General features: G+C 47.2%; 1 protein-coding gene across 6 annotated transcripts in view; it reads left to right on the top strand.

Annotated features, from left to right (window-relative positions):
• LOC110522376 (SAM and SH3 domain-containing protein 1) overlaps positions 1–25,113 on the top strand; it is a 295,924-nt gene that overhangs the window by 242,865 nt on the left and 27,946 nt on the right. For 5 of the 6 annotated variants that reach the window (XM_021600727.2, XM_021600731.2, XM_021600732.2 and 2 more), the window contains exons 5-8: positions 14,539–14,579; positions 14,839–14,928; positions 15,135–15,247; positions 16,279–16,380. In XM_021600727.2, coding sequence (XP_021456402.2) covers positions 14,539–14,579; positions 14,839–14,928; positions 15,135–15,247; positions 16,279–16,380 — 346 coding nt within the window. The remainder of the gene's footprint in view (positions 1–14,538; positions 14,580–14,838; positions 14,929–15,134; positions 15,248–16,278; positions 16,381–25,113) is intronic. The other variant, XM_021600728.2, reaches the window with a different exon arrangement.

The raw sequence follows: 25,113 nt of genomic DNA on the forward strand, positions 1-25,113 counted from the left end.
TTAATATGACAGTCACAGTCACTGTGTTGTTAATCACTGACAGTCACAGTCACTGTGTTGGTAATCCATATGACAGTCACAGTCACTGTGTTGGTAATCCATATGCCAGTCACAGTCACTGTGTTGGTAATCAATATGACTGTCACAGTCACTGTGTTGGTAATCCATATGCCAGTCACAGTCACTGTGTTGGTAATCAATATGACTGTCACAGTCACTGTATTGATAATCACCATGACAGTCACAGTCACTGTTGGTAATCAATATGACAGTCACAGTCACTGTGTTGGTAATCAATATGACAGTCACTGTGTTGTTAATCACTGACAGTCACAGTCACTGTATTGATAATCACTATGACAGTCACAGTCACTGTGTAGCCTTTTTATGTCTCTATGTTGGTTTGGTCTGGAAGTGATTTGGGTGGGCATTCTATGTTTTGTTTTCTATGTTTCTATGATTTGGCCGGGTATGGTTCTCAATCAGGGGCAGCTGTCTATCATTGTCTCTGATTGGGAATCATACTTAGGTAGCCCTTTTTCCCTCCTTTCAGTGTGGGTAGTTAACTTTTGTTAATGGCACTATAGCCCTGTTAAGCTTCATGGTCGTTCCTTTGTTTTGTTGGCGACATTTTATATCAATAAAAGAAAATGTACGCTCTCCACACTGCACCTTGGTCCGCTTCTTACGACGCCCGTGACAATGACAGTCACAGTCACTGTGTTGGTAATCACTATGACAGTCACAGTCACTGTGTTGTTAATCACTATGACAATCACAGTCACTGTGTTGGTAATCACTATGACAGTCACAGTCACTGTGTTGTTAATCACTATGACAGTCACAGTCACTGTGTTGGTAATCACTATGACAATCACAGTCACTGTGTTGTTAAACACTATGACAATCACAGTCACTGTGTTGGTAATCACTATGACAGTCACTGTCACTGTGTTGTTAATCACTACGACAGTCACAGTCACTGTGTTGTTAATCACTGACAGTCGTTGTCGCTGTGTTATTAATCACTGACACTCGTAGTCACTAAGACTGTAATTTAAATAAATGTCTCCCTGTCCCAGGGACCAGTGATGTAGCAGCATTGTTTGTGTTGGGAGGAGTGTGATTTAGTAGTAAAGGCTGAGCAGATGAAAGGCTATGGGGACTGGGAGTGAGGTTCAGTTCAGAGTCCCCACTCCCAATACATTCCTATTATAAAACCCCTGCCCCTTTGGAGTTGGTCTGTTCATGTGATGCCCACGTGCAGCTGAGGAGCCACATACCAGAGTTATTATATATTCTGGTCTGAGTGTTGTACTGTAGGACTTGAAGCTGGGACTGGGGCCGATAGGAACCAGATGGAGGGTGCGAACTCGTTCTCTGATTATTAGAATGCCATCAAGAATGAGGGAGGAGGGAGTCCCCCTTTCTGTAGCAATGTAGCTCTCTTTCTGCACTCGTTTCTTGTACTCACCCTCACCCCATCCGCTCACCCCTGAGTCCCTCATCAGAGCTCATTTCACCCCAGAACTTTCTCCCTCACCCCCTGCCCTTGCATCTCGCCATACCACCTATTTCGAAGTTGAAAGGGAGGCATGGTTCATTCCCTGGCACATTCATCCCCCACCCCTACCCCCTTTATAGTCTCAGTGACCCCTGGCTTGCCATTTCCTCTATGAAGAAATAGTGCCGGCCTGTCTCCCCTCCATCCTCCCCATTGACTGCATGCTATTGTGGACAGACAGACACTCTTTCCCCCTCTTTTCAAACATATTCCTGTCCTGCTATGGTCCTATCCTCACCTCTCCCATCGGGACAATGGCCCACAGAACATTACCCGGACTTCCTCTGAGCATGCCACCCTGCCTGCCTGTTCCATCCCTCCATCGGCACGAAGTGGGTACAGCTCCCACAATGCACAGCCCACAGCGGCTCGGAGTGAGGTGATCAAGACACAAAAGCACACTCCAACTAACACCAACGCATGGAGGGGCCAAATAGGGAACTTCCTCTTCTGATTTATTGATCACCACACAAAGTTGGCTGTGGAGAGAGTGGCGAGAGACAGGCCTATCGTTAGGAAAGGACAACAGAGGTTACTAGTCTTTGATGGACAGCCAGGGATAATGCTTGGTTGGCCAACTGAGCAGTGAATGACTTTAATATGGTTTCAAAGGGCCAGAGTTGATGTAGTCTGCACATTGTGTGAGTGCTGTCAATTACACAAAGCATAGGCTACCTTTGTGGATGGGTTCAAAAGTGTTCACTTGAAGATCAATAAATATTGTTTCTTAAAGACCATATAGGTTTGAAACAACACCCATACCATGAGAATGTCTTGTTTCGGCAACAGTGTCATATTGGAAAATCCGAAAAGAGTCAGCATAACATTGATTTCATGAGGCGATGTTGTGGCCTGCATGAAGCTTTGATTTCCTGTTAGTCAGAACACTTGTGTGTATGTGTGTGTGTGTCCTGTCATATGACTGTCCTCAGTGTTTCTCTCATAGAGGCAGCCAGATCACTGAAAATAGACTTTGATTTCAGATGTTTGAAAAAGTGCGGAGAACATCGATATATGTTTTATTTTTATTTTTTATTTTACCTTTATTTAACCAGGCAAGTCAGTTAAGAACAAATTCTTATTTTCAATGACGGCCTGGGAACAGTGGGTTAACTGCCTGTTCAGGGGCAGAACGACAGATTTGTACCTTGTCAGCTCGGGGGTTTGAACTCGCAACCTTCCGGTTACTAGTCCAACGCTCTAACCACTAGGCTACCCTGCCGCCCCATATGTCTTCCTCTGCTCTCACAAAATAAATAAAAAATACTTGCCTAGCACTGGGCACGAACTCATGATGCTGGGAGACAAAGTACACTGATCAGACCACTGCGCTACAGCAGTTCACAATGCACTAGCAAGCTCTGAGAATACTTGATGGTAATACTGCATCATTTTTTTTTTTTAAGCCTTCCCCAAACCATAGCCCTAACCAAACCTCTTGGAATTAATGCCTGAACTGTTAACATGTAACCACACGGAATTACCCTGTAACCACACGGAATTACCCTGTAACCACACGGAATTAACCCTGTAACCACACGGAATTACCCTGTAACCACACGGAATTAACCCTGTAACCAAACGGAATTAACCCTGTAACCACGCGGAATTACCCTGTAACCACACGGAATTAACCCTGTAACCACACGGAATTACCCTGTAACCACACGGAATTAACCCTGTAACCACGCGGAATTAACCCTGTAACCACGCGGAATTACCCTGTAACCACACGGAATTAACCCTGTAACCACACGGAATTAACCCTGTAACCACACGGAATTACCCTGTAACCACACGGAATTAACCCTGTAACCAAACGGAATTAACCCTGTAACCACGCGGAATTACCCTGTAACCACACGGAATTAACCCTGTAACCACACGGAATTACCCTGTAACCACACGGAATTAACCCTGTAACCACACGGAATTAACCCTGTAACCACGCGGAATTACCCTGTAACCAAACGGAATTAACCCTGTAACCACGCGGAATTACCCTGTAACCAAACGGAATTAACCCTGTAACCACGCGGAATTAACCCTGTAACCACGCGGAATTAACCCTGTAACCACGCGGAATTACCCTGTAACCACACGGAATTAACCCTGTAACCACGCGGAATTACCCTGTAACCAAACAAAATTAACCCTGTAACCACACTAAATTAACGTTGTAACCACACGGAATTAACCCTGTAACCACGCGGAATTAACCCTGTAACCACACGGAATTAACCCTGTAACCACGCGGAATTACCCTGTAACCACACGGAATTAACCCTGTAACCACGTGGAATTACCCTGTAACCACACGGAATTAACCCTGTAACCACACGGAATTAACCCTGTAACCACACGGAATTAACGTTGTAACCAAACGGAATTAACCCTGTAACCACACGGAATTAACCCTGTAACCAAACGGAATTAACCCTGTAACCACACAGAATTAACGTTGTAACCACAAGGATTTAATGCTTCAAAAATAGATCCTTACTACGTCAAATTTAGAAGATCTTGTTGCATAGAGGATATCCCTGTGACATCTGACCTTTACCTTTACAGGGGTCACCCTACTGGTCTTCCTGTGGGATATGACTCCGCTCCCTAGCGTTAGCTGTTCTCATTGTCCATCCCGGAACACTGGGACCCCCTCATACCAAGTGGTTAGGTCTTACACACACACACACACACACACACACACACACACACACACACACACACACACACACACACACACACACGCATACACACACACACAGTGTATAAGTACACATACATGCTGAATGCAAATACAGTGGCTTGCGAAAGTATTCACCCTCCTTGGCATTTTTCCTATTTTGTTGCCTTACAACCTTGATTTACAACAACATGTCTACCACTTTGAAGATGCAAAATATTTTTTATTGTGAAATACACAAAAAACAGAAAACTTGAGCGTGCATAACTATTCACCCCGCCAAAGTCAATACTTTGTAGAGCCACCTTTTGTAGCAATTACAGCTGCAAGTCACTTGGGGTATGTCTCTATAAGCTTGGCACATTTAGCCACTGGGATTTTTGCCCATTCTTCAAGGCAAAACTGCTCCAAAAGTTTATCTCAATTCTTTGTTATATACCCTTTGTTGGCAATGACAGAGGTCAAACGTTTTCTGTAAGTCTTCACAAGGTTTTCACACACTGTTTCTGGTATTTTGGCCCATTCCTCCATGCAGATCTCCTCTAGAGCAGTGATGTTCTGGGGCTGTTGCTGGGCAACACGGACTTTCAACTCCCTCCAAATATTTTCTATGGGGTTGAGTTCTGGAGACTGGCTAGGCCACTCCAGGACCTTGAAATGCTTCTTACGAAGCCACTCCTTCGTTGCCCGGGCGGTGTGTTTGGGATCATTGTCATGCTGAAAGTGTAACGATTCTCTTCTTGTGAAGTAGAGGCGGACCAAAGCGCAGCGTGGTGGTTGTTCATTGTATTTTATTCACGACACTATACATGAACAAACTAACGAAAAAACAAGAAACGTGAGAACTCAAAACCTAATACAGCCTATCTGGTGAATACTACACAAAGACAGGAACAATCACCCACAAACACACAGTGAAACCCAGGCTACCTAAGTATGATTCTCAATCAGAGACAACTAATGACACCTGCCTCTGATTGAGAACCATACTAGGCCGAAAACATAGAACTGCCCCAAAACATAGAAAAACAAACAGACTGCCCACCCAACTCACGCCCTGACCATACTAAATAAATACAAAAACAAAGGAAATAGAGGTCAGAACGTGACAGTACCCCCCCCCCAAAGGTGCGGACTCCGGCCGCAAAACCTTGACCTATAGGGGAGGGTCTGGGTGGGCGTCTGTCCGCGGTGGCGGCTCTGGCGCGGGACGCGGACCCCACTTCGCCATTGTCTCAGTCCGCCTTATTGTCCGCCTCCGTGGCTTACTCACCATGCCCACCCCTCTCAATGACCCCACTGGACAGAGGGGCTGCTTGGGACAGAGGGGCAGCTTCTCGGGACAGAGGGACAGCTGCTCGGGACAGAGGGACAGCTGCTCGGGACAGAGGGACAGCTGCTCGGGACAGAGGGACAGCTGCTCGGGACAGAGGGACAGCTGCTCGGGACAGAGGGACAGCTGCTCGGGACAGAGGGACAGCTGCTCCGGGCGGAGGGGCTCTAGCGGCCCCTGGCTGACTGGCGGCACTGGCGGCCCCTGGCTGACTGGCGGCCCCTGGCTGACTGGCGGCACCTGGTTGACTGGCGGCACTGGCGGCCCCTGGCTGACTGGCGGCACTGGCGGCCCCTGGCTGACTGGCGGCACTGGCGGCCCCTGGCTGACTGGCGGCACTGGCGGCCCCTGGCTGACGGGCGGCACTGGCGGCTCCTGGCTGACGGGCGGCACTGGCGGCTCCTGGCAGACGGGCGGCACTGGCGGCGCTGGGCAGACGGGCGGCACTGGCGGCGCTGGGCAGACGGGCGGCGCTGGCGGCGCTGGGCAGACGGGCGGCGCTGGCGGCGCTGGGCAGACGGGCGGCGCTGGCGGCGCTGGGCAGACGGGCGGCGCTGGCGGCGCTGGGCAGACGGGCGACACTGGCGGCGCTGGGCAGACTGGCGGCGTTGGGCAGACGGGAAGCTCCGATGGCGCCGGGCAGACGGGAAGCTCCGGCAGAGGCGCCGGGCAGGCGGGAGGCTCCGGCAGAGGCGCCGGACAGGCGGGAGGCTCCGGCAGAGGCGCCGGACAGGCGGGAGGCTCCGGCAGAGGCGCCGGACAGGCGGGAGGCTCCGGCAGAGGCGCCGGACAGGCGGGAGGCTCCGGCAGAGGCGCCGGACAGGCGGGAGGCTCCGGCAGAGGCACCGGACAGGCGGGAGGCTCCGGCAGCGGCGCCGGACAGGCGGGAGGCTCCGGCAGAGGCGCCGGACAGGCGGGAGGCTCCGGCAGAGGCGCCGGACAGGCGGGAGGCTCCGGCAGAGGCGCCGGACAGACGGGAGACTCCGGCAGCGCTGGAGAGGAGGAAGGCTCTGGTAGCGCCGGAGAGGCGGGAGACTCCGGCAGCGCTGGAGAGGAGGAAGGCTCTGGACGGATGGGCCGGAGAGACAGCCTGGTACGGGGAGCTGCCACCGGAGGGCTGGGGTGTGGAGGTGGTGACGGATAGACCGGGCCGTGCAGGCGCACTGGAGCTCTTGAGCACCGAGCCTGCCCAACCTTACCCGGTTGAATGGTCCCGGTCGCCCTGCCAGTGCGGCGAGGTGGAATAGCCCGCACTGGGCTATGCAGGCGAACCGGGGACACCGTGCGCAAGGCTGGTGCCATGTAAGCCGGCCCAAGGAGACGCACTGGAGACCAGATGCGTAGAGCCGGCTTCATGGCACTTGGCTCGATGCCCACTCTAGCCCGGCCGATACGCGGAGCTGGAATGTACCGCACCGGGCTGTGCACCCGCACTGGGGACACCGTGCGCTCCACAGCATAACACGGTGCCTGCCCGGTCTCTCTAGCCCCCCGGTAACCACAGGAAGTTGGCTCAGGTCTCCTACCTGGCGTAGCCATACTCCCTGTTAGCCCCCCCCCAATACATTTTTGGGGCTGACTCCCGGGCTTCCATCCACGACGCCGCGCTGCCTCCTCATACCAGCGCCTCTCCGCTTTCGCCGCCTCCAGTTCTTCTTTGGGACGGCGATATTCTCCTGGCTGAGCCCAGGGTCCTCTTCCGTCTAATTCGTCCTCCCATGTCCATACCTCCTCGCGCTGCTCCTGCTGCTGCTTTTTCCTTTGCCCATTACCACACCGCTTGGTCCTGTTGAGGTGGGTGATTCTGTAACGATTCTCTTCTTGTGAAGTAGAGGCGGACCAAAGCGCAGCGTGGTGGTTGTTCATTGTATTTTATTCACGACACTATACATGAACAAACTAACGAAAAAACAAGAAACGTGAGAACTCAAAACCTAATACAGCCTATCTGGTGAATACTACACAAAGACAGGAACAATCACCCACAAACACACAGTGAAACCCAGGCTACCTAAGTATGATTCTCAATCAGAGACAACTAATGACACCTGCCTCTGATTGAGAACCATACTAGGCCGAAAACATAGAACTGCCCCAAAACATAGAAAAACAAACAGACTGCCCACCCAACTCACGCCCTGACCATACTAAATAAATACAAAAACAAAGGAAATAGAGGTCAGAACGTGACAGAAAGACCCAGCCACGTTTCATCTTCAATGCCCTTGCTGATGGAAGGAGGTTTTCACTCAAAATCTCACGATACATGGCCCCATTCATTCTTTCCTTTACACAGATCAGTCGTCCTGATCCCTTTGCAGAAACACAGCCTCAAAGCATGATGTTTCCACCCCCATGCTTCACAGTAGGTATAGTGTTCTTTGGATGCAACTCAGCATTCTTTGTCCTCCAAACACGACAAGTTGATTTTGGTTTCATCTGACCATATGACATTCTCCCAATCTTCTTCTGGATCATCCATATGCTCTCTAGCAAACTTCAGACAGGCCTGGACATGTACTGGCTTAAGCAGGGGGACACGTCTGGCACTGCAGGATTTGAGTCCCTGGCGACGTAGTATGTTACTGATGGTAGGCTTTGTTACTCTGGTCCCAGCTCTCTGCAGGTCATTCACTAGGTCCCCTCGTGTGGTTCTGGGTTTTTGCTCACCGTTCTTGTGATCATTTTGACCCCGCGGGGTGAAATCTTGCGTGGAGCCCCAGATCGAGGGAGATTATCAGTGGTCTTGTATGTCTTCCATTTCCTAATAATTGCTCCCACAGTTGATTTCTTCAAACCAATCTGCTTACCTATTGCAGATTCAGTCTTCCCAGCCTGGTGCAGGTCTACAATTTTGTTTCTGGTGTCCTTTGACAGCTCTTTGGTCTTGGCCATAGTGGAGTTTGGAGTGTGACTGTTTGAGGTTGTGGACAGGTGTCTTTTATACTGATAACAAGTTCAAACAGGTGCCATTAATACAGGTAATGAGTGGAGGACAGAGGAGCCTCTTAAAGAAGACGTTACAGGTCTGTGAGAGCCAGAAATCTTGCTTGTTTGTAGGTGACCAAATACTTATTTTCCACCATAATTTGCAAATAAATTCTTTAAAAATCCTACAATGTGACTTTCTGGATTTTTTTTCTCATTTTGTCTGTCATGAAATTTACAGGCCTCTCTCATCTTTTTAAGTGGGAGAACTTGCACAATTGGTGGCTGACTAAATACATTTTTGACCTACTGTATGCACGCATCACTTTTTCATGTTTAATTTATTTATATTTTTTATTTCACTTCACCAATTTGGATTATTTTGTGTATGTCCATTACATGAAATCCAAATAAAATTCATTTAAATTACAGTTTTTAATGCAACAAAATAGGAAAAATGACAAGGGGGATGAATACTTTTGCAAGGCATTGTACACACACATACACACACAGCCGGATGCCAGGAGCTCTGTGGGCTAGCTATGTGTCTCTTTTTTCCTTGTCAGCACTCTCCCCACAGAGCTGGTGTAGTGTAGTGAGCCACCAGCTGTTGACATTATCACTGAGGGAGACAGATATATAACAGACACATCACATGACACAGGATCTATATCATTATTAGGTCATCTTTTCTCCTAGAGAACTGCTACGTCCTCTCTCTCCTCTCTCTCCATTGACTTTCTCTGGGCTCTAGCGATTCACCGCACTGTTGGCTCCTTGTAAGGACTCCCATTGTAAGAGTGGACGCCCTGCTGTGAGCTTGAGAGGGATGATCGGTGTCTGTGTGTGTGTGTGTGTGTGTGTGTGTGTGTGTGTGTGTGTGTGTGTGTGTGTGTGTGTGTGTGTGTGTGTGTGTGTGTGTGTGTGTGTGTGTGTGTGTGTGTGTGTGTGTGTGTGTGTGTGTGTGTGTGTGTGTGTGTGTGTGTGTGTGTCTATTACTGTAGCCAGTGGACTGAGCGCTACCTGCTGCGAGCTTTCAGGCCCTGTCCCTGGCTGCTTCATTACCCTTGTAGAGGTGTGTGTGTGCACGTGTGTATTTCTCTCTGCCTCACTCCTCATTGTGGTGTGCGTGTGGACGTAGAGAAGCTTAGTGCTGGCATAGCACTGTACAATCTGTCCTCATTTAACCTCCACATAGATCTCTGAAAATACTAACTAAAACACCAGCTTTCAGGCCAAGTCATCTCAGTCTGATTTCCCCAGAGTATTTCCTCACTGCGATGGCGAGGCATAGTACACACACCCAACAGCGAGAGAGATACAGAGCCAGAACTGTCTTTATGGAACACTCCTTACTCTCCTGTGGCATAATTCAATCATGACTAAAACTCTCCACCCCACAAGGAAAGTAAAGGCACTGCTTACTGACTGTTGCACATGCTCCTTCACACAACATACATGGTTCTGTCCTGGACTCACCTTCTCTGTATGACGTTGCTTTGTGTACAGTTACAACAGGAAGTTTAGAACCAAACCTTTTACTGCAGTGGGCTAAATCAGGGTCACACAGAGTGTTTCTTGTTAGTCTTAAACAAATCTATGCACCTCACACACATGGTAGAAGGCTTAACATTTGTTGAGTTTGCATCCCAATATTACACATACATAACAGAAGACTGAAATATAGCAAAACTGTTTGACATGGAAACACCAGATTTTCCTCGGGTTCATTATTAAAATCTTTATTAATGATGAAATTATCACAAATATGAATAACATTCCACCCATGGGGTCAAAGAGGGCACTTTGGGTAATTGACTGCAGGAAAAGGCTACAACAGGTCTGCCTCCCTGTACTAACTTACAACAAGAAAGTTGGCTGAAGCAGAAAAAAAGTGCAACCAAGCAGGAGAAATGTTGGAAATAAAGAAGCATGCAGAGATTTAGCCTAAACCAGTTAAGTAGCTTCAGCACACAATGGTCTGACTGACAGACTCTAGAAACATTGGTGTGTGTGTGTGTGTGTGTGTGTGTGTGTGTGTGTGTGTGTGTGTGTGTGTGTGTGTGTGTGTGTGTGTGTGGTAATTTATAGAGCATGGAGCAGGGGGCTAGGTTACAGGAGAAATATCTTCTGTTGAGGGAGTTCTATTAGCATTAGTTGGGGCCCACTGGGGCCTAACCCGGAGATAGAGAGAATAGAGAGAGGAAGAGAAAGAGGGGGATAGAGAGATAGATGAGGGGAAGGAGAGGAGGTGGCAAGCATACAGACCTCCATTAGCATCTCATTATGTTGCCATGGCAGCCAGGCTTTAAACGGCCCTAAACTTTCCCATAGTACCCAGAAGGCCGTCACGTCTACTATGCACACACACCCTCACAAAGAGGAGGGGGAGACCCGTCGAGCTTGTTTTGTTCCTGCCACAGACACACACACAATGCCTCCACCCTCACTGAACTGACAACCACCTGTCTCTACCTCTCTGCATGCATCAGCGTGGGTGTGTGTGTGTGTATGTGTGTGTGTGTCTGTGTGTGTGTTTGTGTGATGGGTTTAGCATGGAGGCCAGGGCCTGAGTTTATCTCTCTCAGGAGGGGTGTTTGTGGGTCACTGGATGCCTGATGAAGACAGACTTAATGTGTCTCTGTGGGCCTCTACTACTGGACAAGCTGTCCTCTCTGACTCCCCCTGCATGATTCATGTGTTTAACCATAACTCCAACAGAGCAGGGAGCACTGACAGACAATGCACTGCCACAGACTGTCCACTGCCTTAGACACACACTGCCATAGACACACACTGCTATAGACACACACTGCTATAGACACACACTGCTATAGACACACACTGCCAGACACACACTGCCATAGACACACACTGCTATAGACACACACTGCTATAGACACACACTGCTATAGACACACACTGCCATAGACACACACTGCCATAGACACACACTGCCGTAGACACACACTGCTATAGACACACACTGCTATAGACACACACTGCCATAGACACACACTGCTATAGACACACACTGCTATAGACACACACTGCTATAGACACACACTGCCAGACACACACTGCCATAGACACACACTGCTATAGACACACACTGCCATAGACACACACTGCTATAGACACACACTGCTATAGACACACACTGCTATAGACACACACTGCCATAGACACACACTGCTATAGACACACACTGCCATAGACACACACTGCTATAGACACACACTGCCATAGACACACACTGCTATAGACACACACTGCCAGACACACACTGCCAGACACACACTGCTATAGACACACACTGCTATAGACACACACTGCCAGACACACACTGCTATAGACAAACACTGCTATAGACACACACTGCTATAGACACACACTGCTATAGACACACACTGCCAGACACACACTGCTATAGACACACACTGCCATAGACACACACTGCTATAGACACACACTGCCATAGACACACACTGCTATAGACACACACTGCTATAGACACACACTGCCATAGACACACACTGCCGTAGACACACACTGCTATAGACACACACTGCCAGACACACTGCTATAGACACACACTGCCATAGACACACACTGCTATAGACACACACTGCTATAGACACACACTGCTATAGACACACACTGCCATAGACACACACTGCTATAGACACACACTGCCAGACACACACTGCTATAGACACACACTGCTATAGACACACACTGCCATAGACACACACTGCTATAGACACACACTGCCAGACACACACTGCTATAGACACACACTGCTATAGACACACACTGCCAGACACACACTGCTATAGACACACACTGCCATAGACACACACTGCTATAGACACACACTGCCATAGACACACACTGCTATAGACACACACTGCTATAGACACACACTGCCATAGACACACACTGCCGTAGACACACACTGCTATAGACACACACTGCCAGACACACTGCTATAGACACACACTGCCATAGACACACACTGCTATAGACACACACTGCTATAGACACACACTGCTATAGACACACACTGCTATAGACACACACTGCCAGACACACTGCTATAGACACACACTGCCATAGACACACACTGCTATAGACACACACTGCTATAGACACACACTGCTATAGACACACACTGCCATAGACACACACTGCTATAGACACACACTGCCAGACACACACTGCTATAGACACACACTGCTATAGACACACACTGCCATAGACACACACTGCTATAGACACACACTGCTATAGACACACACTGCTATAGACACACACTGCTATAGACACACACTGCTATAGACACACACTGCTATAGACACACACTGCTATAGACACACACTGCTATAGACACACACTGCTATAGACACACACTGCCATAGACACACACTGCTATAGACACACACTGCCATAGACACACACTGCCATAGACACACACTGCTATAGACACACACTGCTATAGACACACACTGCTATAGACACACACTGCCATAGACACACACTGCTATAGACACACACTGCCATAGACGCACACTGCCATAGACACACACTGCTATAGACACACACTGCTATAGACACACACTGCCATAGACACACACTGCTATAGACACACACTGCTATAGACACATATACTGGTGAACACAAAATACTCTAATAAACGTATAATACTATCATTATACCACTAATACATTTAAATGATGCCAATCACTCTCTCTCAAACATCTCTGTTTTTTCCTGGGCTCTGAAGAGAACAAATGAGTTTATCATGTCTTAGTCCTCTCTGGAAAACAGACTGAAAACAGATCCATTCATGTGGTGTCCCTTTCTTCCATAACAAGAGAAAGAGTTCGCCACAGTGAACATGTGTTCTGTGTTGGGCGCTGCCCTGTAAAAGGGAATGGAAGAGGATAAACAGAGAATAGGAGAAAACAACACTCAAACATCAGCCCAAGACTGGAACTACTTGGGATAACATTTGTCAATGTATAGATAGACCTGTACTATTTATATTGTTTGATAGAACTCTAGAGAAGCTTTTAGGGTCTTCTTATTCAACGTCTTGAGTTCTTGCTTTTGAGGGCAGTGAGAATCAGGTTGTCAAATTAAAGTTTTGAGGCTCTCGCATCCTTACTCCTCCTCACTCCAGTAACTTTCCACGCTCTCTTAACTCTTTCCCCCATCTCTCTCTTCCTCCCTCTCGCTCTCTATCTCTCTGCGTCTCTGTGTCTCTCTCTCTCTCTCTCTCTCTATCTCTCTGTGTCTCTCTCTCTCTCTTCCTCCCTCTCGCTCTCTATCTCTCTGCGTCGCTGTCTCTCTCTCTCTCTCTATCTCTCTCTCTCTTCCTCCCTCTCTCTCTCTCTCTCCCTCTCTCTCTGCGTCTCTGTGTCTCTCTCTCTCTCGACTCTGTCTATCCCGAGGAGGGAAGTGGAAACAGAAACAGGCTGAGTCTGCCCCGTGGTTTTCTCTCTGTCTTCTCTTTTTTTATTCCCTATTTTCTCCTTTTCTCTTCTACCATCTCCTTTGCCCCTCCCCTTCCCTTCTTCATCCACTCCAATCCCCTCCCCATCTTCCCATCAGCCCTGCCCTCCTTCTTCTCCTCTTCTCCTCTCATCCACTCCTCTCTTCCAACCCCCACCCTCTTCTCCTCTCATCCCCCCATTCCTCTCTTCTAAAGGTATCTCTGCCCTGCGCTCCTCAGGAGCCAGCCTGTGTGTGTGTGTAGAGCTCCACCTCTGTCCTCTAGTGGTGAAGACATTGAACAGCAGCCAGAGTAAAAACCCAGAAATGCAGAGACAGATCAGATCAGCAGCATCGCGTCAAAACAACAGCATATGTTCTATCTGAGAGGGACAGAGTTGACTGGACGTCCCCAGTGTTTAGACGTCTCTGTGCTAGAGAAGTAATGGTGTGTGATGCTGAGAAGAAAGAAGGATCTATTATTCTGATGTTAACCCTCTCTCTCCTCTCTGTCACCATTGTACTTTCCAGGATGTCTCTGCACAAGTCCAGCTCTGAAGACGGCTCTGGAGGTTAGTAGCAATCAACCTTTAACAAAAAATACTGTTTTCTGTTACTGTTTCTAGCTATCCAGCAGGGTTGGGGTCAATTTTATTTGAATTACCGGTAGCGAATAAATCAAGTAAAATTGAATTCTAAACATTTCCTTATTTGCACCCCAGATAATGCTCTCTCTTAAACACTGGGTCCTTTTGATGTGTCTGGGTGTCTGTGAGTGTGTGTCGTAGTGTTGTCTGACTGAATATCTCTCTCTCTCTCTGTTCCTCCTAGGTAAATGGGACAATAAGAAGAAGAACAAATCCTTCTGGCAGAATTTCCGCAAGACGTCTCAGAAGGGAGTCATGCAGCAGACGTCAAAAGGTATGACATTATTACACTTTGTTATATCGTGTGTTATTTTCATGGAAATTACATTGTTCAATTCTAATATCATATTTATTATCTGGGAATTACTTATTTTTGGCCCATTTTTCATGTTATTCCATAATACTCTATGTTATGCCCCAGCTGTTTTATAATTCTCTGACTTTAGCCCTGACCATTGACTTTCTCTGACCTTTGTCTAGGAGAGGACATAGGCTATGTGGCCAGTGAGATCACCATGAGTGATGAAGAGCGCATCCAGCTGATGATGATGGTGAAGGAGAAAATGATCACTGTGGAAGAGGCTTTAGCTCGGGTAGGAACCCTCTAACCCACCCTGTACGCCCTACCCCCACTCTCCCTCTCAGACAGACCCCCACCCAGGCCCTGGAGAGGACCTCCACCCCACCCTCAAGCTGACCCCAAGCCCCAGCTCCATCACTGCATCGTGGGCTCGCCCGGCTCCAAACCTGCCCTCTCTCCTGCTTCATCCACCAAGCTCCATATCCAGCTTTTACTAAAACGACTTACTCTTACTAATCATTCATTTGGCTTTTATAATAACCTTGCATTGCTCTTTTTTACACACAAACACACTCATGCTGCCCCAGACCCTGGCCAAGGGCGCCTGCCACCTGGGGGGATGTGTGTGGTCCTGTTCATGCTGTAGGGATAGCTGGACATGTTAGCTCAGTAGCCCCCCCTGGTGGGTGGTTAGAGTGGTGCATTCTGGATTTGTCCTCTGGGTGGATGTGGTGGCTGGAGTGGCATTCAGTGGTCCCTCTTGTCTCCTCTTCTCTCCTTTCTCTGTCTATGTTCATCTGGTTGTTTGTCAAATTCGTCTTCACTTTTTCTCATCTCTCCCGGTCATTTGTTCTGCTGTTCTCTGTTCTCTTCCTCTCTTCTTCCTCCTCTCCTCTCATCCTCCCTCTCCCACTCTGTGGTAACTGTAAATGAGAGAATGACGTGGGTGACTGCAGTCTTGTAGAATTACTGTAGGTCTCTCTCCACAAGGCAGACGTTGATTCTCCTCCAGCTCTTCCTGTATCTCTGGTGTGTTATTGGGTGCTGGTCTGACTTTTACTCTCCTCCACTGTGACTGACACTCAAACAAATCAGACTCGGGAATCAAGGAGCAGCCTTTGTGAACAGTTGTCTTGTCTTGTATTTGTTTCGTTGGAACTCACTTATGTTGGCCTGTGACCTGTGTATGTGTGTGTGTTCTACGTTTGTATCTACATTGTGTCTTGGTGTTGGTTTGGTTGTGTGTGTGGAGGGGTAGCTGTTTCTATAGTGAGAGTGGGCCATTATCCCCTGCCCTCTCTCTAAACTCTTGTTCTCCTATAGCTGAAGGAGTATGAGAACCATAGCAGACAGTCCAGCAGTACTGACACTGCAGAGTGGACTGATGGATCCACTCCCAATCTAAACCAGTCCTCAAACTGCAAAGTAAGTACTTCTGACCTTTGACTGAACTTTCACCTCTCACCCCGTGACCCCAAACACCTCAGGATCAAAGCCCCACAGAGGAGCAGCCGTCTTTGTTTTGTTTCATGTTGGAATTATGTCTGTGTGTGTGTATATGTTACCTTGGAGTGGGTATTTGTGTGTGTGAGGACACATGTATGAGTCCAGTAGCTGTGACGTCCCTTCCCTAACTAACCTGGATATTAATTAATGGCATACCCCAGCATCCCGTGTGTGTTGACACCCAACTCTGTGTGTAGTGCAGACTGTGAGACTGGGATTGGGTTGATCAGTGCATGCATCCCCTCCCTGGATTATGCAGTGAAGAGGAAAAATTACTAATGAAGGTTATAGAACGCTTTAATGTCGTCCTTAAAGATGAACTCTGAACTAGGAACTGATTTCCGTCCAGCCCCAGTCCTGATTCCACCCTGTATCTTTTCCCCCTTCTTCCATCTTAAAGGGGAGTATCACTCAAAAACTATCTTTTGGTATTTAGTGTTTTGCATGTCAGCAGTCAAGATATTGGACTTTTGAGAAGAAAAATGTCTCAATCATCATGATGATGTGTTTTGCATCATATGATGATTTGGCTGGAGACACCTTTCTTCTGAAAAGTCCAATATCTTGCCTACTTGACTGCTGACATGCAAAACATTTTGGGACTGTATCAATAGTGGACTAATGAAACAAATACCAAAATATCGTTTTTGAGTAAAATGTCCCTTTAAGTCAGTGCTGAAAGTATCTGTCCAGATGACCAGCTGTGGTCAGTGGAGAGCAGGCTCTGGACCTCCCAGTCCTGAAGTGTCCTTCCAGACCATGGGGTTTAGTGACAGGTCCCAGAACACAGCCTCATATTGCATGTTGTTGTATGAATCCCCAGGACGGATGTGAGTGGTTATTTTGAGATGGGAACCAGTGGTACTGTACTGATGATGGTTCAAATCAAACGCTTCTGTCCTGCTGGGTCAAAGCAAGCTCTGTTTTCCTCTTGGGTTTAGCCTTGCGCTGCTGTAGGCTATGTGTGTGTGTGTGTGTGTATAAGATAGATCACAGGGGAAGGACTTGTGGGCTGACAGGCTGAATGGAGGACTGTGTGTGTGTGTGTGTGTGTGTGTGTGTGTGTGTGCACGGACATACAAACTCACAGACCCACATCTTCCTGTGAAGATGGTAATCGACACCAACCACAAAAACACCAACTTGAATGCCCAACTATTTCTATGCACATATGTGTTGCCGTGGAAACCCAATTGCTAATAGCTGGGGCTGAACGCTCCCTTCCCTCTGAATGATCGGCAGCCTTGACATCTGTACTGTAATGTCTAGCATGCTACAATTCCTATTTCATATTAATTAGCTGACAGTGTCTTTTGCTCTGAAGACGTCTGCTTTAGCATGGTGCCGCCACAGCCTTGACACCAAGCTAGAGGTCTTCTCGGATCCCAAAATTGAGATCCGAACCGAATTGGATCCGTGAAATTCCTACCCGGCCCCAATAGGATCGGGTCATTTCGCTTGAAAATCTATATCCGATCCGGATCCAAGGTGAACCAGGTCCGACCCAAAACATGTCAGAGTTGAGAGAGAATCAGATTCAAAATTGGGTCGGGTCTGTATCCAACCCAAATGGATCCAAATTATTAAAAACGTAAGCCAGCAAAATTGTTTTGACTTGTCTGTGCATTTCCGGTTGTATTTAAAATATTTGTGGTGTACAGGATAGTATTTTCATAATGACATATACAGTGGGGCAAAAAAGTATTTAGTCAGCCACCAATTGTGCATGTTAAAAAGATGAGAGAGGCCTGTAATTTTCATCATAGGTACACTTCAACTATGACAGACAAAATGAGAAAAAAAATCCAGAAAGTCACATTGTAGGATTTTTAATGAATTTATTTGCAAATTATGGTGTAAAATAAGTATTTGGTCACCTACAAACAAGCAAGATTTCTGGCTCTCACAGACCTGTAACATCTTCTTTAAGAGGCTCCTCTGTCCTCCACTCATTACCCGTATTAATGGCACCTGTTTGAACTTGTTATCAGTATAAAAGACACCTGTCCACAACCTCAAACAGTCACACTCCACTATGGCCAAGACCAAAGAGCTGTCAAAGGACACCAGAAACAAAATTGAAGACCTGCACCAGGCTGGAAAGACTGAATCTGCAATAGGTAAGCAGATTGGTTTGAAGAAATCAACTGTGGGAGCAATTATTAGGAAATGGAAGACATACAAGACCACTGATAATCTCCCTCAATCTGTGGCTCCACGCAAGATCTCACCCCGTGGGGTCAAAATGATCACAAGAACGGTGAGCAAAAATCCCAGAACCACACGGGGGAATCTAGTGAATGACCTGCAGAGAGCTGGGACCAAAGTAACAAAGCCTACCATCAGTAACACACTACACCGCCAGGGACTCAGAGAACATTATGAGGTTTTCCAAAATATTTTCCTAATTTCTCTTGACCAAATATTTGAGCAGGAGGAATTTTGGGGGATGATCATCGCGTGCCAGACTGAGAGCAGTGAATAGTCCACTTTTTAAACTTTACAAACTAGCCTATTTCACTCTTTGATAAACATTGATTTAGACTAAAGGTATGTCTAACACTTTCTAACACACAGCACTTGCTGACTATTTAGCATCCTAAAATCACCACATAACAATGGTATATTTCTATAAAAGTCATTATAGTAGCTTAATATTTTTTGTTCAAAATAGAATGTAGATATATCCTTTGGGCCTACAGAATTAGTTTATACAGCCTGAGATTGGTTTGGATGCAGGTTTGATAGAAGAGTCATCCAATCCACAGCTGTGTAGGACTACCATCCAGAGTGTTAATTAAAAATTCATAATTGAAGAGAGAAGTTGTCCTGATATTTCTTATACTTATCCATGCATTACACAATCAATAAATCAGCAGCATTTCAATATTAGGCTACAATATTTTCTGCAGACATGTTTATCAGTCTACCACACACACACACACACACAAGCAGATTAACTTGGTCTAAAAGGGCTATTTATTAGATTATTTTTTATTAGAAAGAATGTGTCGGTCACTCTGCAGTATAACTTGTTTATTTTGAACAAAAGCCACAAAACTAGAGAGTCACTCATCTTTATGCTGATCTGTGGACATTCTGGACAAAATTCTGTCAGGCTTTCAAACCGTTTTCACATGCAAGCAAAGTTTTCCTTGAACCTATTCCTTTCTAGTAATAAATTGATTCCTTCAAGGAGAAAGGCCTGTTGTAAGGCATTATGCAGAGATACAGCCCCGGGTCTGAGTCTGGCCTGCTGTACAGTCTGTCTCTGACTGCCCTTTGATGTGGAGCTGCAGACAGACAGGGCCCTAGCAGGCTAATCTCCCTGTTAACCCTCTCTATGCCCTCGGCTGCCAGAGGCCTGCTTCCTGTCCAACTGGATTGATGGATGGGATGTCTGATAGACAGAGGGAGAGAGGATAGGGGGATGACTGGAGGTGTATTGTTCGGAGAAACACTCTGCCTGTCTTCAGGGCTGTTTGTACGCGCCGCCGGAGGGAGGGAGGAAGAGAGGAAGTGAGGGAGGACAAAGAGCTCTCACTCCCCTCAGGCCCCTGAAACGCAGCATGAGGAGGGGGGGGGGGCTCTGCTTGATAAAACATCAGTTTAAAATGGATCCGTTTAGGAAATATCTTCCCTCTTTTGGGCCTGGGGGTGTGTGCCGGGGGTAATGTCCGCCACCTTCAAATGGAATTAGGTCATCCCCCATCTTTCAAATGGCTATGTGTGTCTGTGTGTTTCTTTGTGTGTGCGTCTGTGTAGCTCTGTGGTTGCTCTGTCCAAATATCCGTCCTCTTGCCCTGCTCCCTCTCCAATCGTTCTCTCACTCTCTGTCTCTCCGTCTCTCTCATCCCCCCTGGAGCAGAGAGAGAGAGAGCGCCCACATTCCAGGGCTGGCCATTAGAGATGTGGGGGCCAAAGCAGGGTCAGGGGCTCAAACGCTGGGATTGTTCTCCTCTCTCCTCCAGGCACAACATGCCTTTTCTCTCTGCTGCTGCTCAATAGCACCAGCAGCCTGCTCGCTCTCACTCTCCCATCGCTTTCATTCTGCAGAGCGGCCTTTGCCAACGAGCTGCAGGGAGTGTGTCAGAGTGAGTGTGTGTCAATGCAGTGAGTGTGTATGTTGTGTGACTGTGCGTGTCTCTCTCTGGATATGCCGTGTGACTAACCTGGGACTAGATGGGACAGGGCCAGCCTGATGCATGCTTTTTACACTGACCTGGGAATGGTAAAAGCACAAGTCTGCTGTCCTAAATGCCTAAAGCGGTGAGTAACAAGTCACACTCAATTGCTTAGCTCAATTAAATTTCAATGTTTTTTCTGTATTTTTGTGAGGCAGGGAACTGCTTTCGGGTTTGCACCAGTTTTTACTGGTCGTTTTAGATCTGGTTTAGTTTGTATGTGCACCATGTATGCTCGACCACACCAAGATTTCTGCAGCAAGACTCAAAGCTGATAATGACGGTGTGTGTGTGCATGGCGTGTGTGTGTGTGAGTTGACGTTGTTCCAATGAGGGGTCGCTGACTGCACCACTGGTTGATTGTGTCGTGTTCCAGACGTTGGTGTCCCTCAGGGCTGCGTCTAAGGGACTATGTCATTGTCAGCCCCTCCTCACCTCCCCCCACCCGGGCTATGTTGCGGCAGAGGTGTCTTTCTTGCGTTCTTCTTAACGACCCTACTGTACCAGAGCAGCGTTTCCCCTATATGTATTCATCAGCGGCGCACCGCTGCAGGTATTGACTAATACAAACAACACAACATTATGCATTTCATTCAACTGTCTTCCTTGACCACTCATTGAAGCACTGCTTTCTCTTCTGTATGATCAAATCTATGCTGCCTCGCTTTCGCCCCCTGCTGTCCTCCGGGACTGTCTTGCCTAAGAATGGCTCACTCTGACTCTGCAACAATACGCACACTTCAACACCAACACCCACCGCAATAGTGAATAACCCAGAATAATAACATACACACTCCAGTAATGTCCTATGTGTACCTCAGTAATGATCCTTGTTGGAGGAGGATTCAGTCAGGTCTGGTTCCAAACTGCAGCGGGCACACACACACACACACACACACACACACACACACACACACACACACAAACACACAAACACACAGAGACCTGTTATTACAGCACAGTCTCTGAAGACACAACTCTGTAATGTCCTCTGGAGCGGTGGAAACTATCAGAAGAGTATTCCAGCCAGATGTGTATGGTTAGGGTAGAGGGAGGACAGTGGTTTTAAGGGGTCCTGGGGTGAGGGGGAGGCGTTCTGGGGTTTACAAGCTGAGAGGTTGTCAAAAACAAAATGAGAGGGTTCGACCCCGGCCTCGTCGTCGGGTTCTGCTGTCGACAGAGGAATGAAGTGTGGAGCACGCACCCCTGAGACTAGTGGTGGGAAGAGGGCTCTGATGGGACGCCAGAGTGATTTATGGGTAATGTGCAGGTCACAGAGCTCCCATGGTGCAGAAAGCCATCATTCTGACTGAGAAGGTCCAGGGGAATGTCGAGGTCCTGGTGTCAACTAGGTACCGGTGCGCCCTCATAGCCCTATGGAAGGTGTCTTCTAGAGCCAGTTGTTAAAGCCATCCCTCCCTCAGCTGTTAACCTCTGCTGTGTGTGTGTGTGTGTGTGTGTGTGTGTGTGTGTGTGTGTGTGTGTGTGTGTGTGTGTGTGTGTGTGCGTGTGCGTGCGTGCGTATCCCTAGACTCAGGCTTGGTCTAAGCCAGCAGCTGTCATCTTGAGGAGGTTGGGGAAGCTAAGAGAAACTAAGAGGAGCGTCTCTCCAGGCCTAATATACACAGCCCAGTCAGACTCGCCTGAGCACTAACTCAAGCTCTCTCACACGCTGGGAGATTTTTTTGTGCGCGTGTGTGCGCTTGTGTGTACTTGTGTGTGTGTGTGCACTTGTGTGCCCTGGCTCTAACAGTGGACCAGCTGTCTGTGACCAGACCCGACCCAGTGTTGCTGTGGAAACCAGAGGAGAAAACAACAAATTAGGAATTTTCCCCAGAATGACTGCAGCTCGGCCAAACTAGCTCTGTGACAAACTCATCTCATCACATCACATGGTGCCTATACAACACCTACTCACATACAGTGCCTTGCAAAAGTATTCGGCCCCCTTAAACTTTGCGACCTTTTGACACATTTCAGGCTTCAAACATAAAGATATAAAACTGTATTTTTTTGTGAAGAATCAACAACAAGTGGGACACAATCATGAAGTGGAACGACATTTATTGGATATTTCAAACTTTTTTAACAAATCAAAAACTGAAAAATTGGGCGTGCAAAATTATTCAGCCCCCTTAAGTTAATACTTTGTAGCGCCACCTTTTACTGCGATTACAGCTGTAAGTCGCTTGGGGTATGTCTCTATCAGTTTTGGACATCGAGAGACTGAAATTTTTTCCCATTCCTCCTTGCAAAACAGCTCGAGCTCAGTGTGGTTGGATTGGAGCATTTGTGAACAGCAGTTTTCAGTTCTTTCCACAGATTCTCGATTGGATTCAGGTCTGGACTTTGACTTGGCCATTCTAACACCTGGATATGTTTATTTTTGAACCATTCCATTGTAGATTTTGCTTTATGTTTTGGATCATTGTCTTGTTGGAAGACAAATCTCCGTCCCAGTCTCAGGTCTTTTGCAGACTCCATCAGGTTTTCTTCCAGAATGGTCCTGTATTTGGCTCCATCCATCTTCCCATCAATTTTAACCATCTTCCCTGTCCCTGCTGAAGAAAAGCAGGCCCAAACCATGATGCTGCCACCACCATGTTTGACAGTGGGGATGGTGTGTTCAGCTGTGTTGCGTTTACGCCAAACATAACGTTTTGCATTGTTGCCAAAAAGTTCAATTTTGGTTTCATCTGACCAGAGCACCTTGCCATACCAGGCAGTGATGCTCTTGATGGTGCAGCTGTAGAATCTTTTGAGGATCTGAGGACCCATGCCAAATCTTTTCAGTCTCCTGAGGCTTTGTTATGCCCTCTTCACAACTGTCTTGGTGTGTTTGGACCATGATAGTTTGTTGGTGATGTGGACACCAAGGAACCTGAAGCTCTCAACCTGCTCCACTACAGCCCCTTCGATGAGAACGGGGGCGTACTCGCTCCTCCTTTTCCTGTAGTCCACAATCATCTCCTTTGTCTTGATCACGTTGAGGGAGAGGTTGTTGTCCTGGCACCACACAGCCAGGTGTCTGACCTCCTCCCTATAGGCTGTATCATCGCTGTTGGTGATCAGGCCACTGTTGTGTCATCAGCAAACTTGATAATGGTGTTGGAGTCGTGCCTGGCCATGCAGTTACGAGTGAACAGGGAGTACAGGAGGGGCCTGAGCATGCACCAGCTGTTATTTACTGCTGTTATTTGCAAATAGACACAGACCGCCACCCCTTGTCTTACCGGAGGCAGCTGTTCTATCTTTCCGATGCACAGAACCCAGCCAGCTGTATGTTATCCATGTTGTTGTTCAGCCACGACTCAGTGAAACATAAGATATTACAGTTTTTAATGTCATGTTGGTAGGATAGCCTTGATCGGCACTCATCCATTTTGTTATCCAATGATTGCACGTTGGCTAATAGAACTGATGGTAGAGGGGGATCCTTACAAGGCACCCCCAAAGCTTCCGGCGCCATCATCATCATATTAATGAAGCCTCCGGCGCCATCATCATCATATTAATGAAGCTTCCGGTGCCATCATCATCATATTAATGAAGCATTTAGTGACATCATCATCATATTAATGAAGCATTTGGTGACATCATCATCATATTAATGAAGCATTTGGTGACATCATCATCATCATAGTAATGAAGCATTTGGTGACATCATCATCATAGTAATGAAGCATTTGGTGACATCATCATCATATTAATGAAGCATTTGGTGACATCATCATCATATTAATGAAGCATTTGGTGACATCATCATCATATTAATGAAGCATTTGGTGACATCATCATAGTAATGAAGCATTTGGTGACATCATCATCATATTAATGAAGCATTTGGTGACATCATCATAGTAATGAAGCATTTGGTGACATCATCATCATAGTAATGAAGCATTTGGTGACATCATCATCATAGTAATGAAGCATTTGGTGACATCATCATCATAGTAATGAAGCATTTGGTGACATCATCATCATAGTAATGAAGCATTTGGTGACATCATCATCATATTAATGAAGCTTCCGGCGACATCATCATCATAGTAATGAAGCATTTGGTGACATCATCATCATATTAATGAAGCTTCCGGCGACATCATCATCATAGTAATGAAGCATTTGGTGACATCATCATCATATTAATGAAGCATTTGGTGACATCATCATCATATTAATGAAGCCTCCGGTGCCATCATCATCATGTTAATGAAGCTTCCGGCGCCATCATCATCATATTAATGAAGCCTCCGGCGCCATCATCATCATATTAATGAAGCTTCCGGCGCCATCATCATCATATTAATGAAGCTTCCGGCGCCATCATCATCATATTAATGAAGCCTCCGGTGCCATCATCATCATATTAAGGAAGCCTCCGGTGCCATCAACATCATATTAATGAAGCTTCCGGTGCCATCATCATCATATTAATGAAGCTTCCGGCGCCATCATCATCATA

This window comes from Oncorhynchus mykiss, chromosome 4, assembly GCF_013265735.2.
Source record: "Oncorhynchus mykiss isolate Arlee chromosome 4, USDA_OmykA_1.1, whole genome shotgun sequence".
Classification (NCBI taxonomy): domain Eukaryota; kingdom Metazoa; phylum Chordata; class Actinopteri; order Salmoniformes; family Salmonidae; genus Oncorhynchus; species Oncorhynchus mykiss.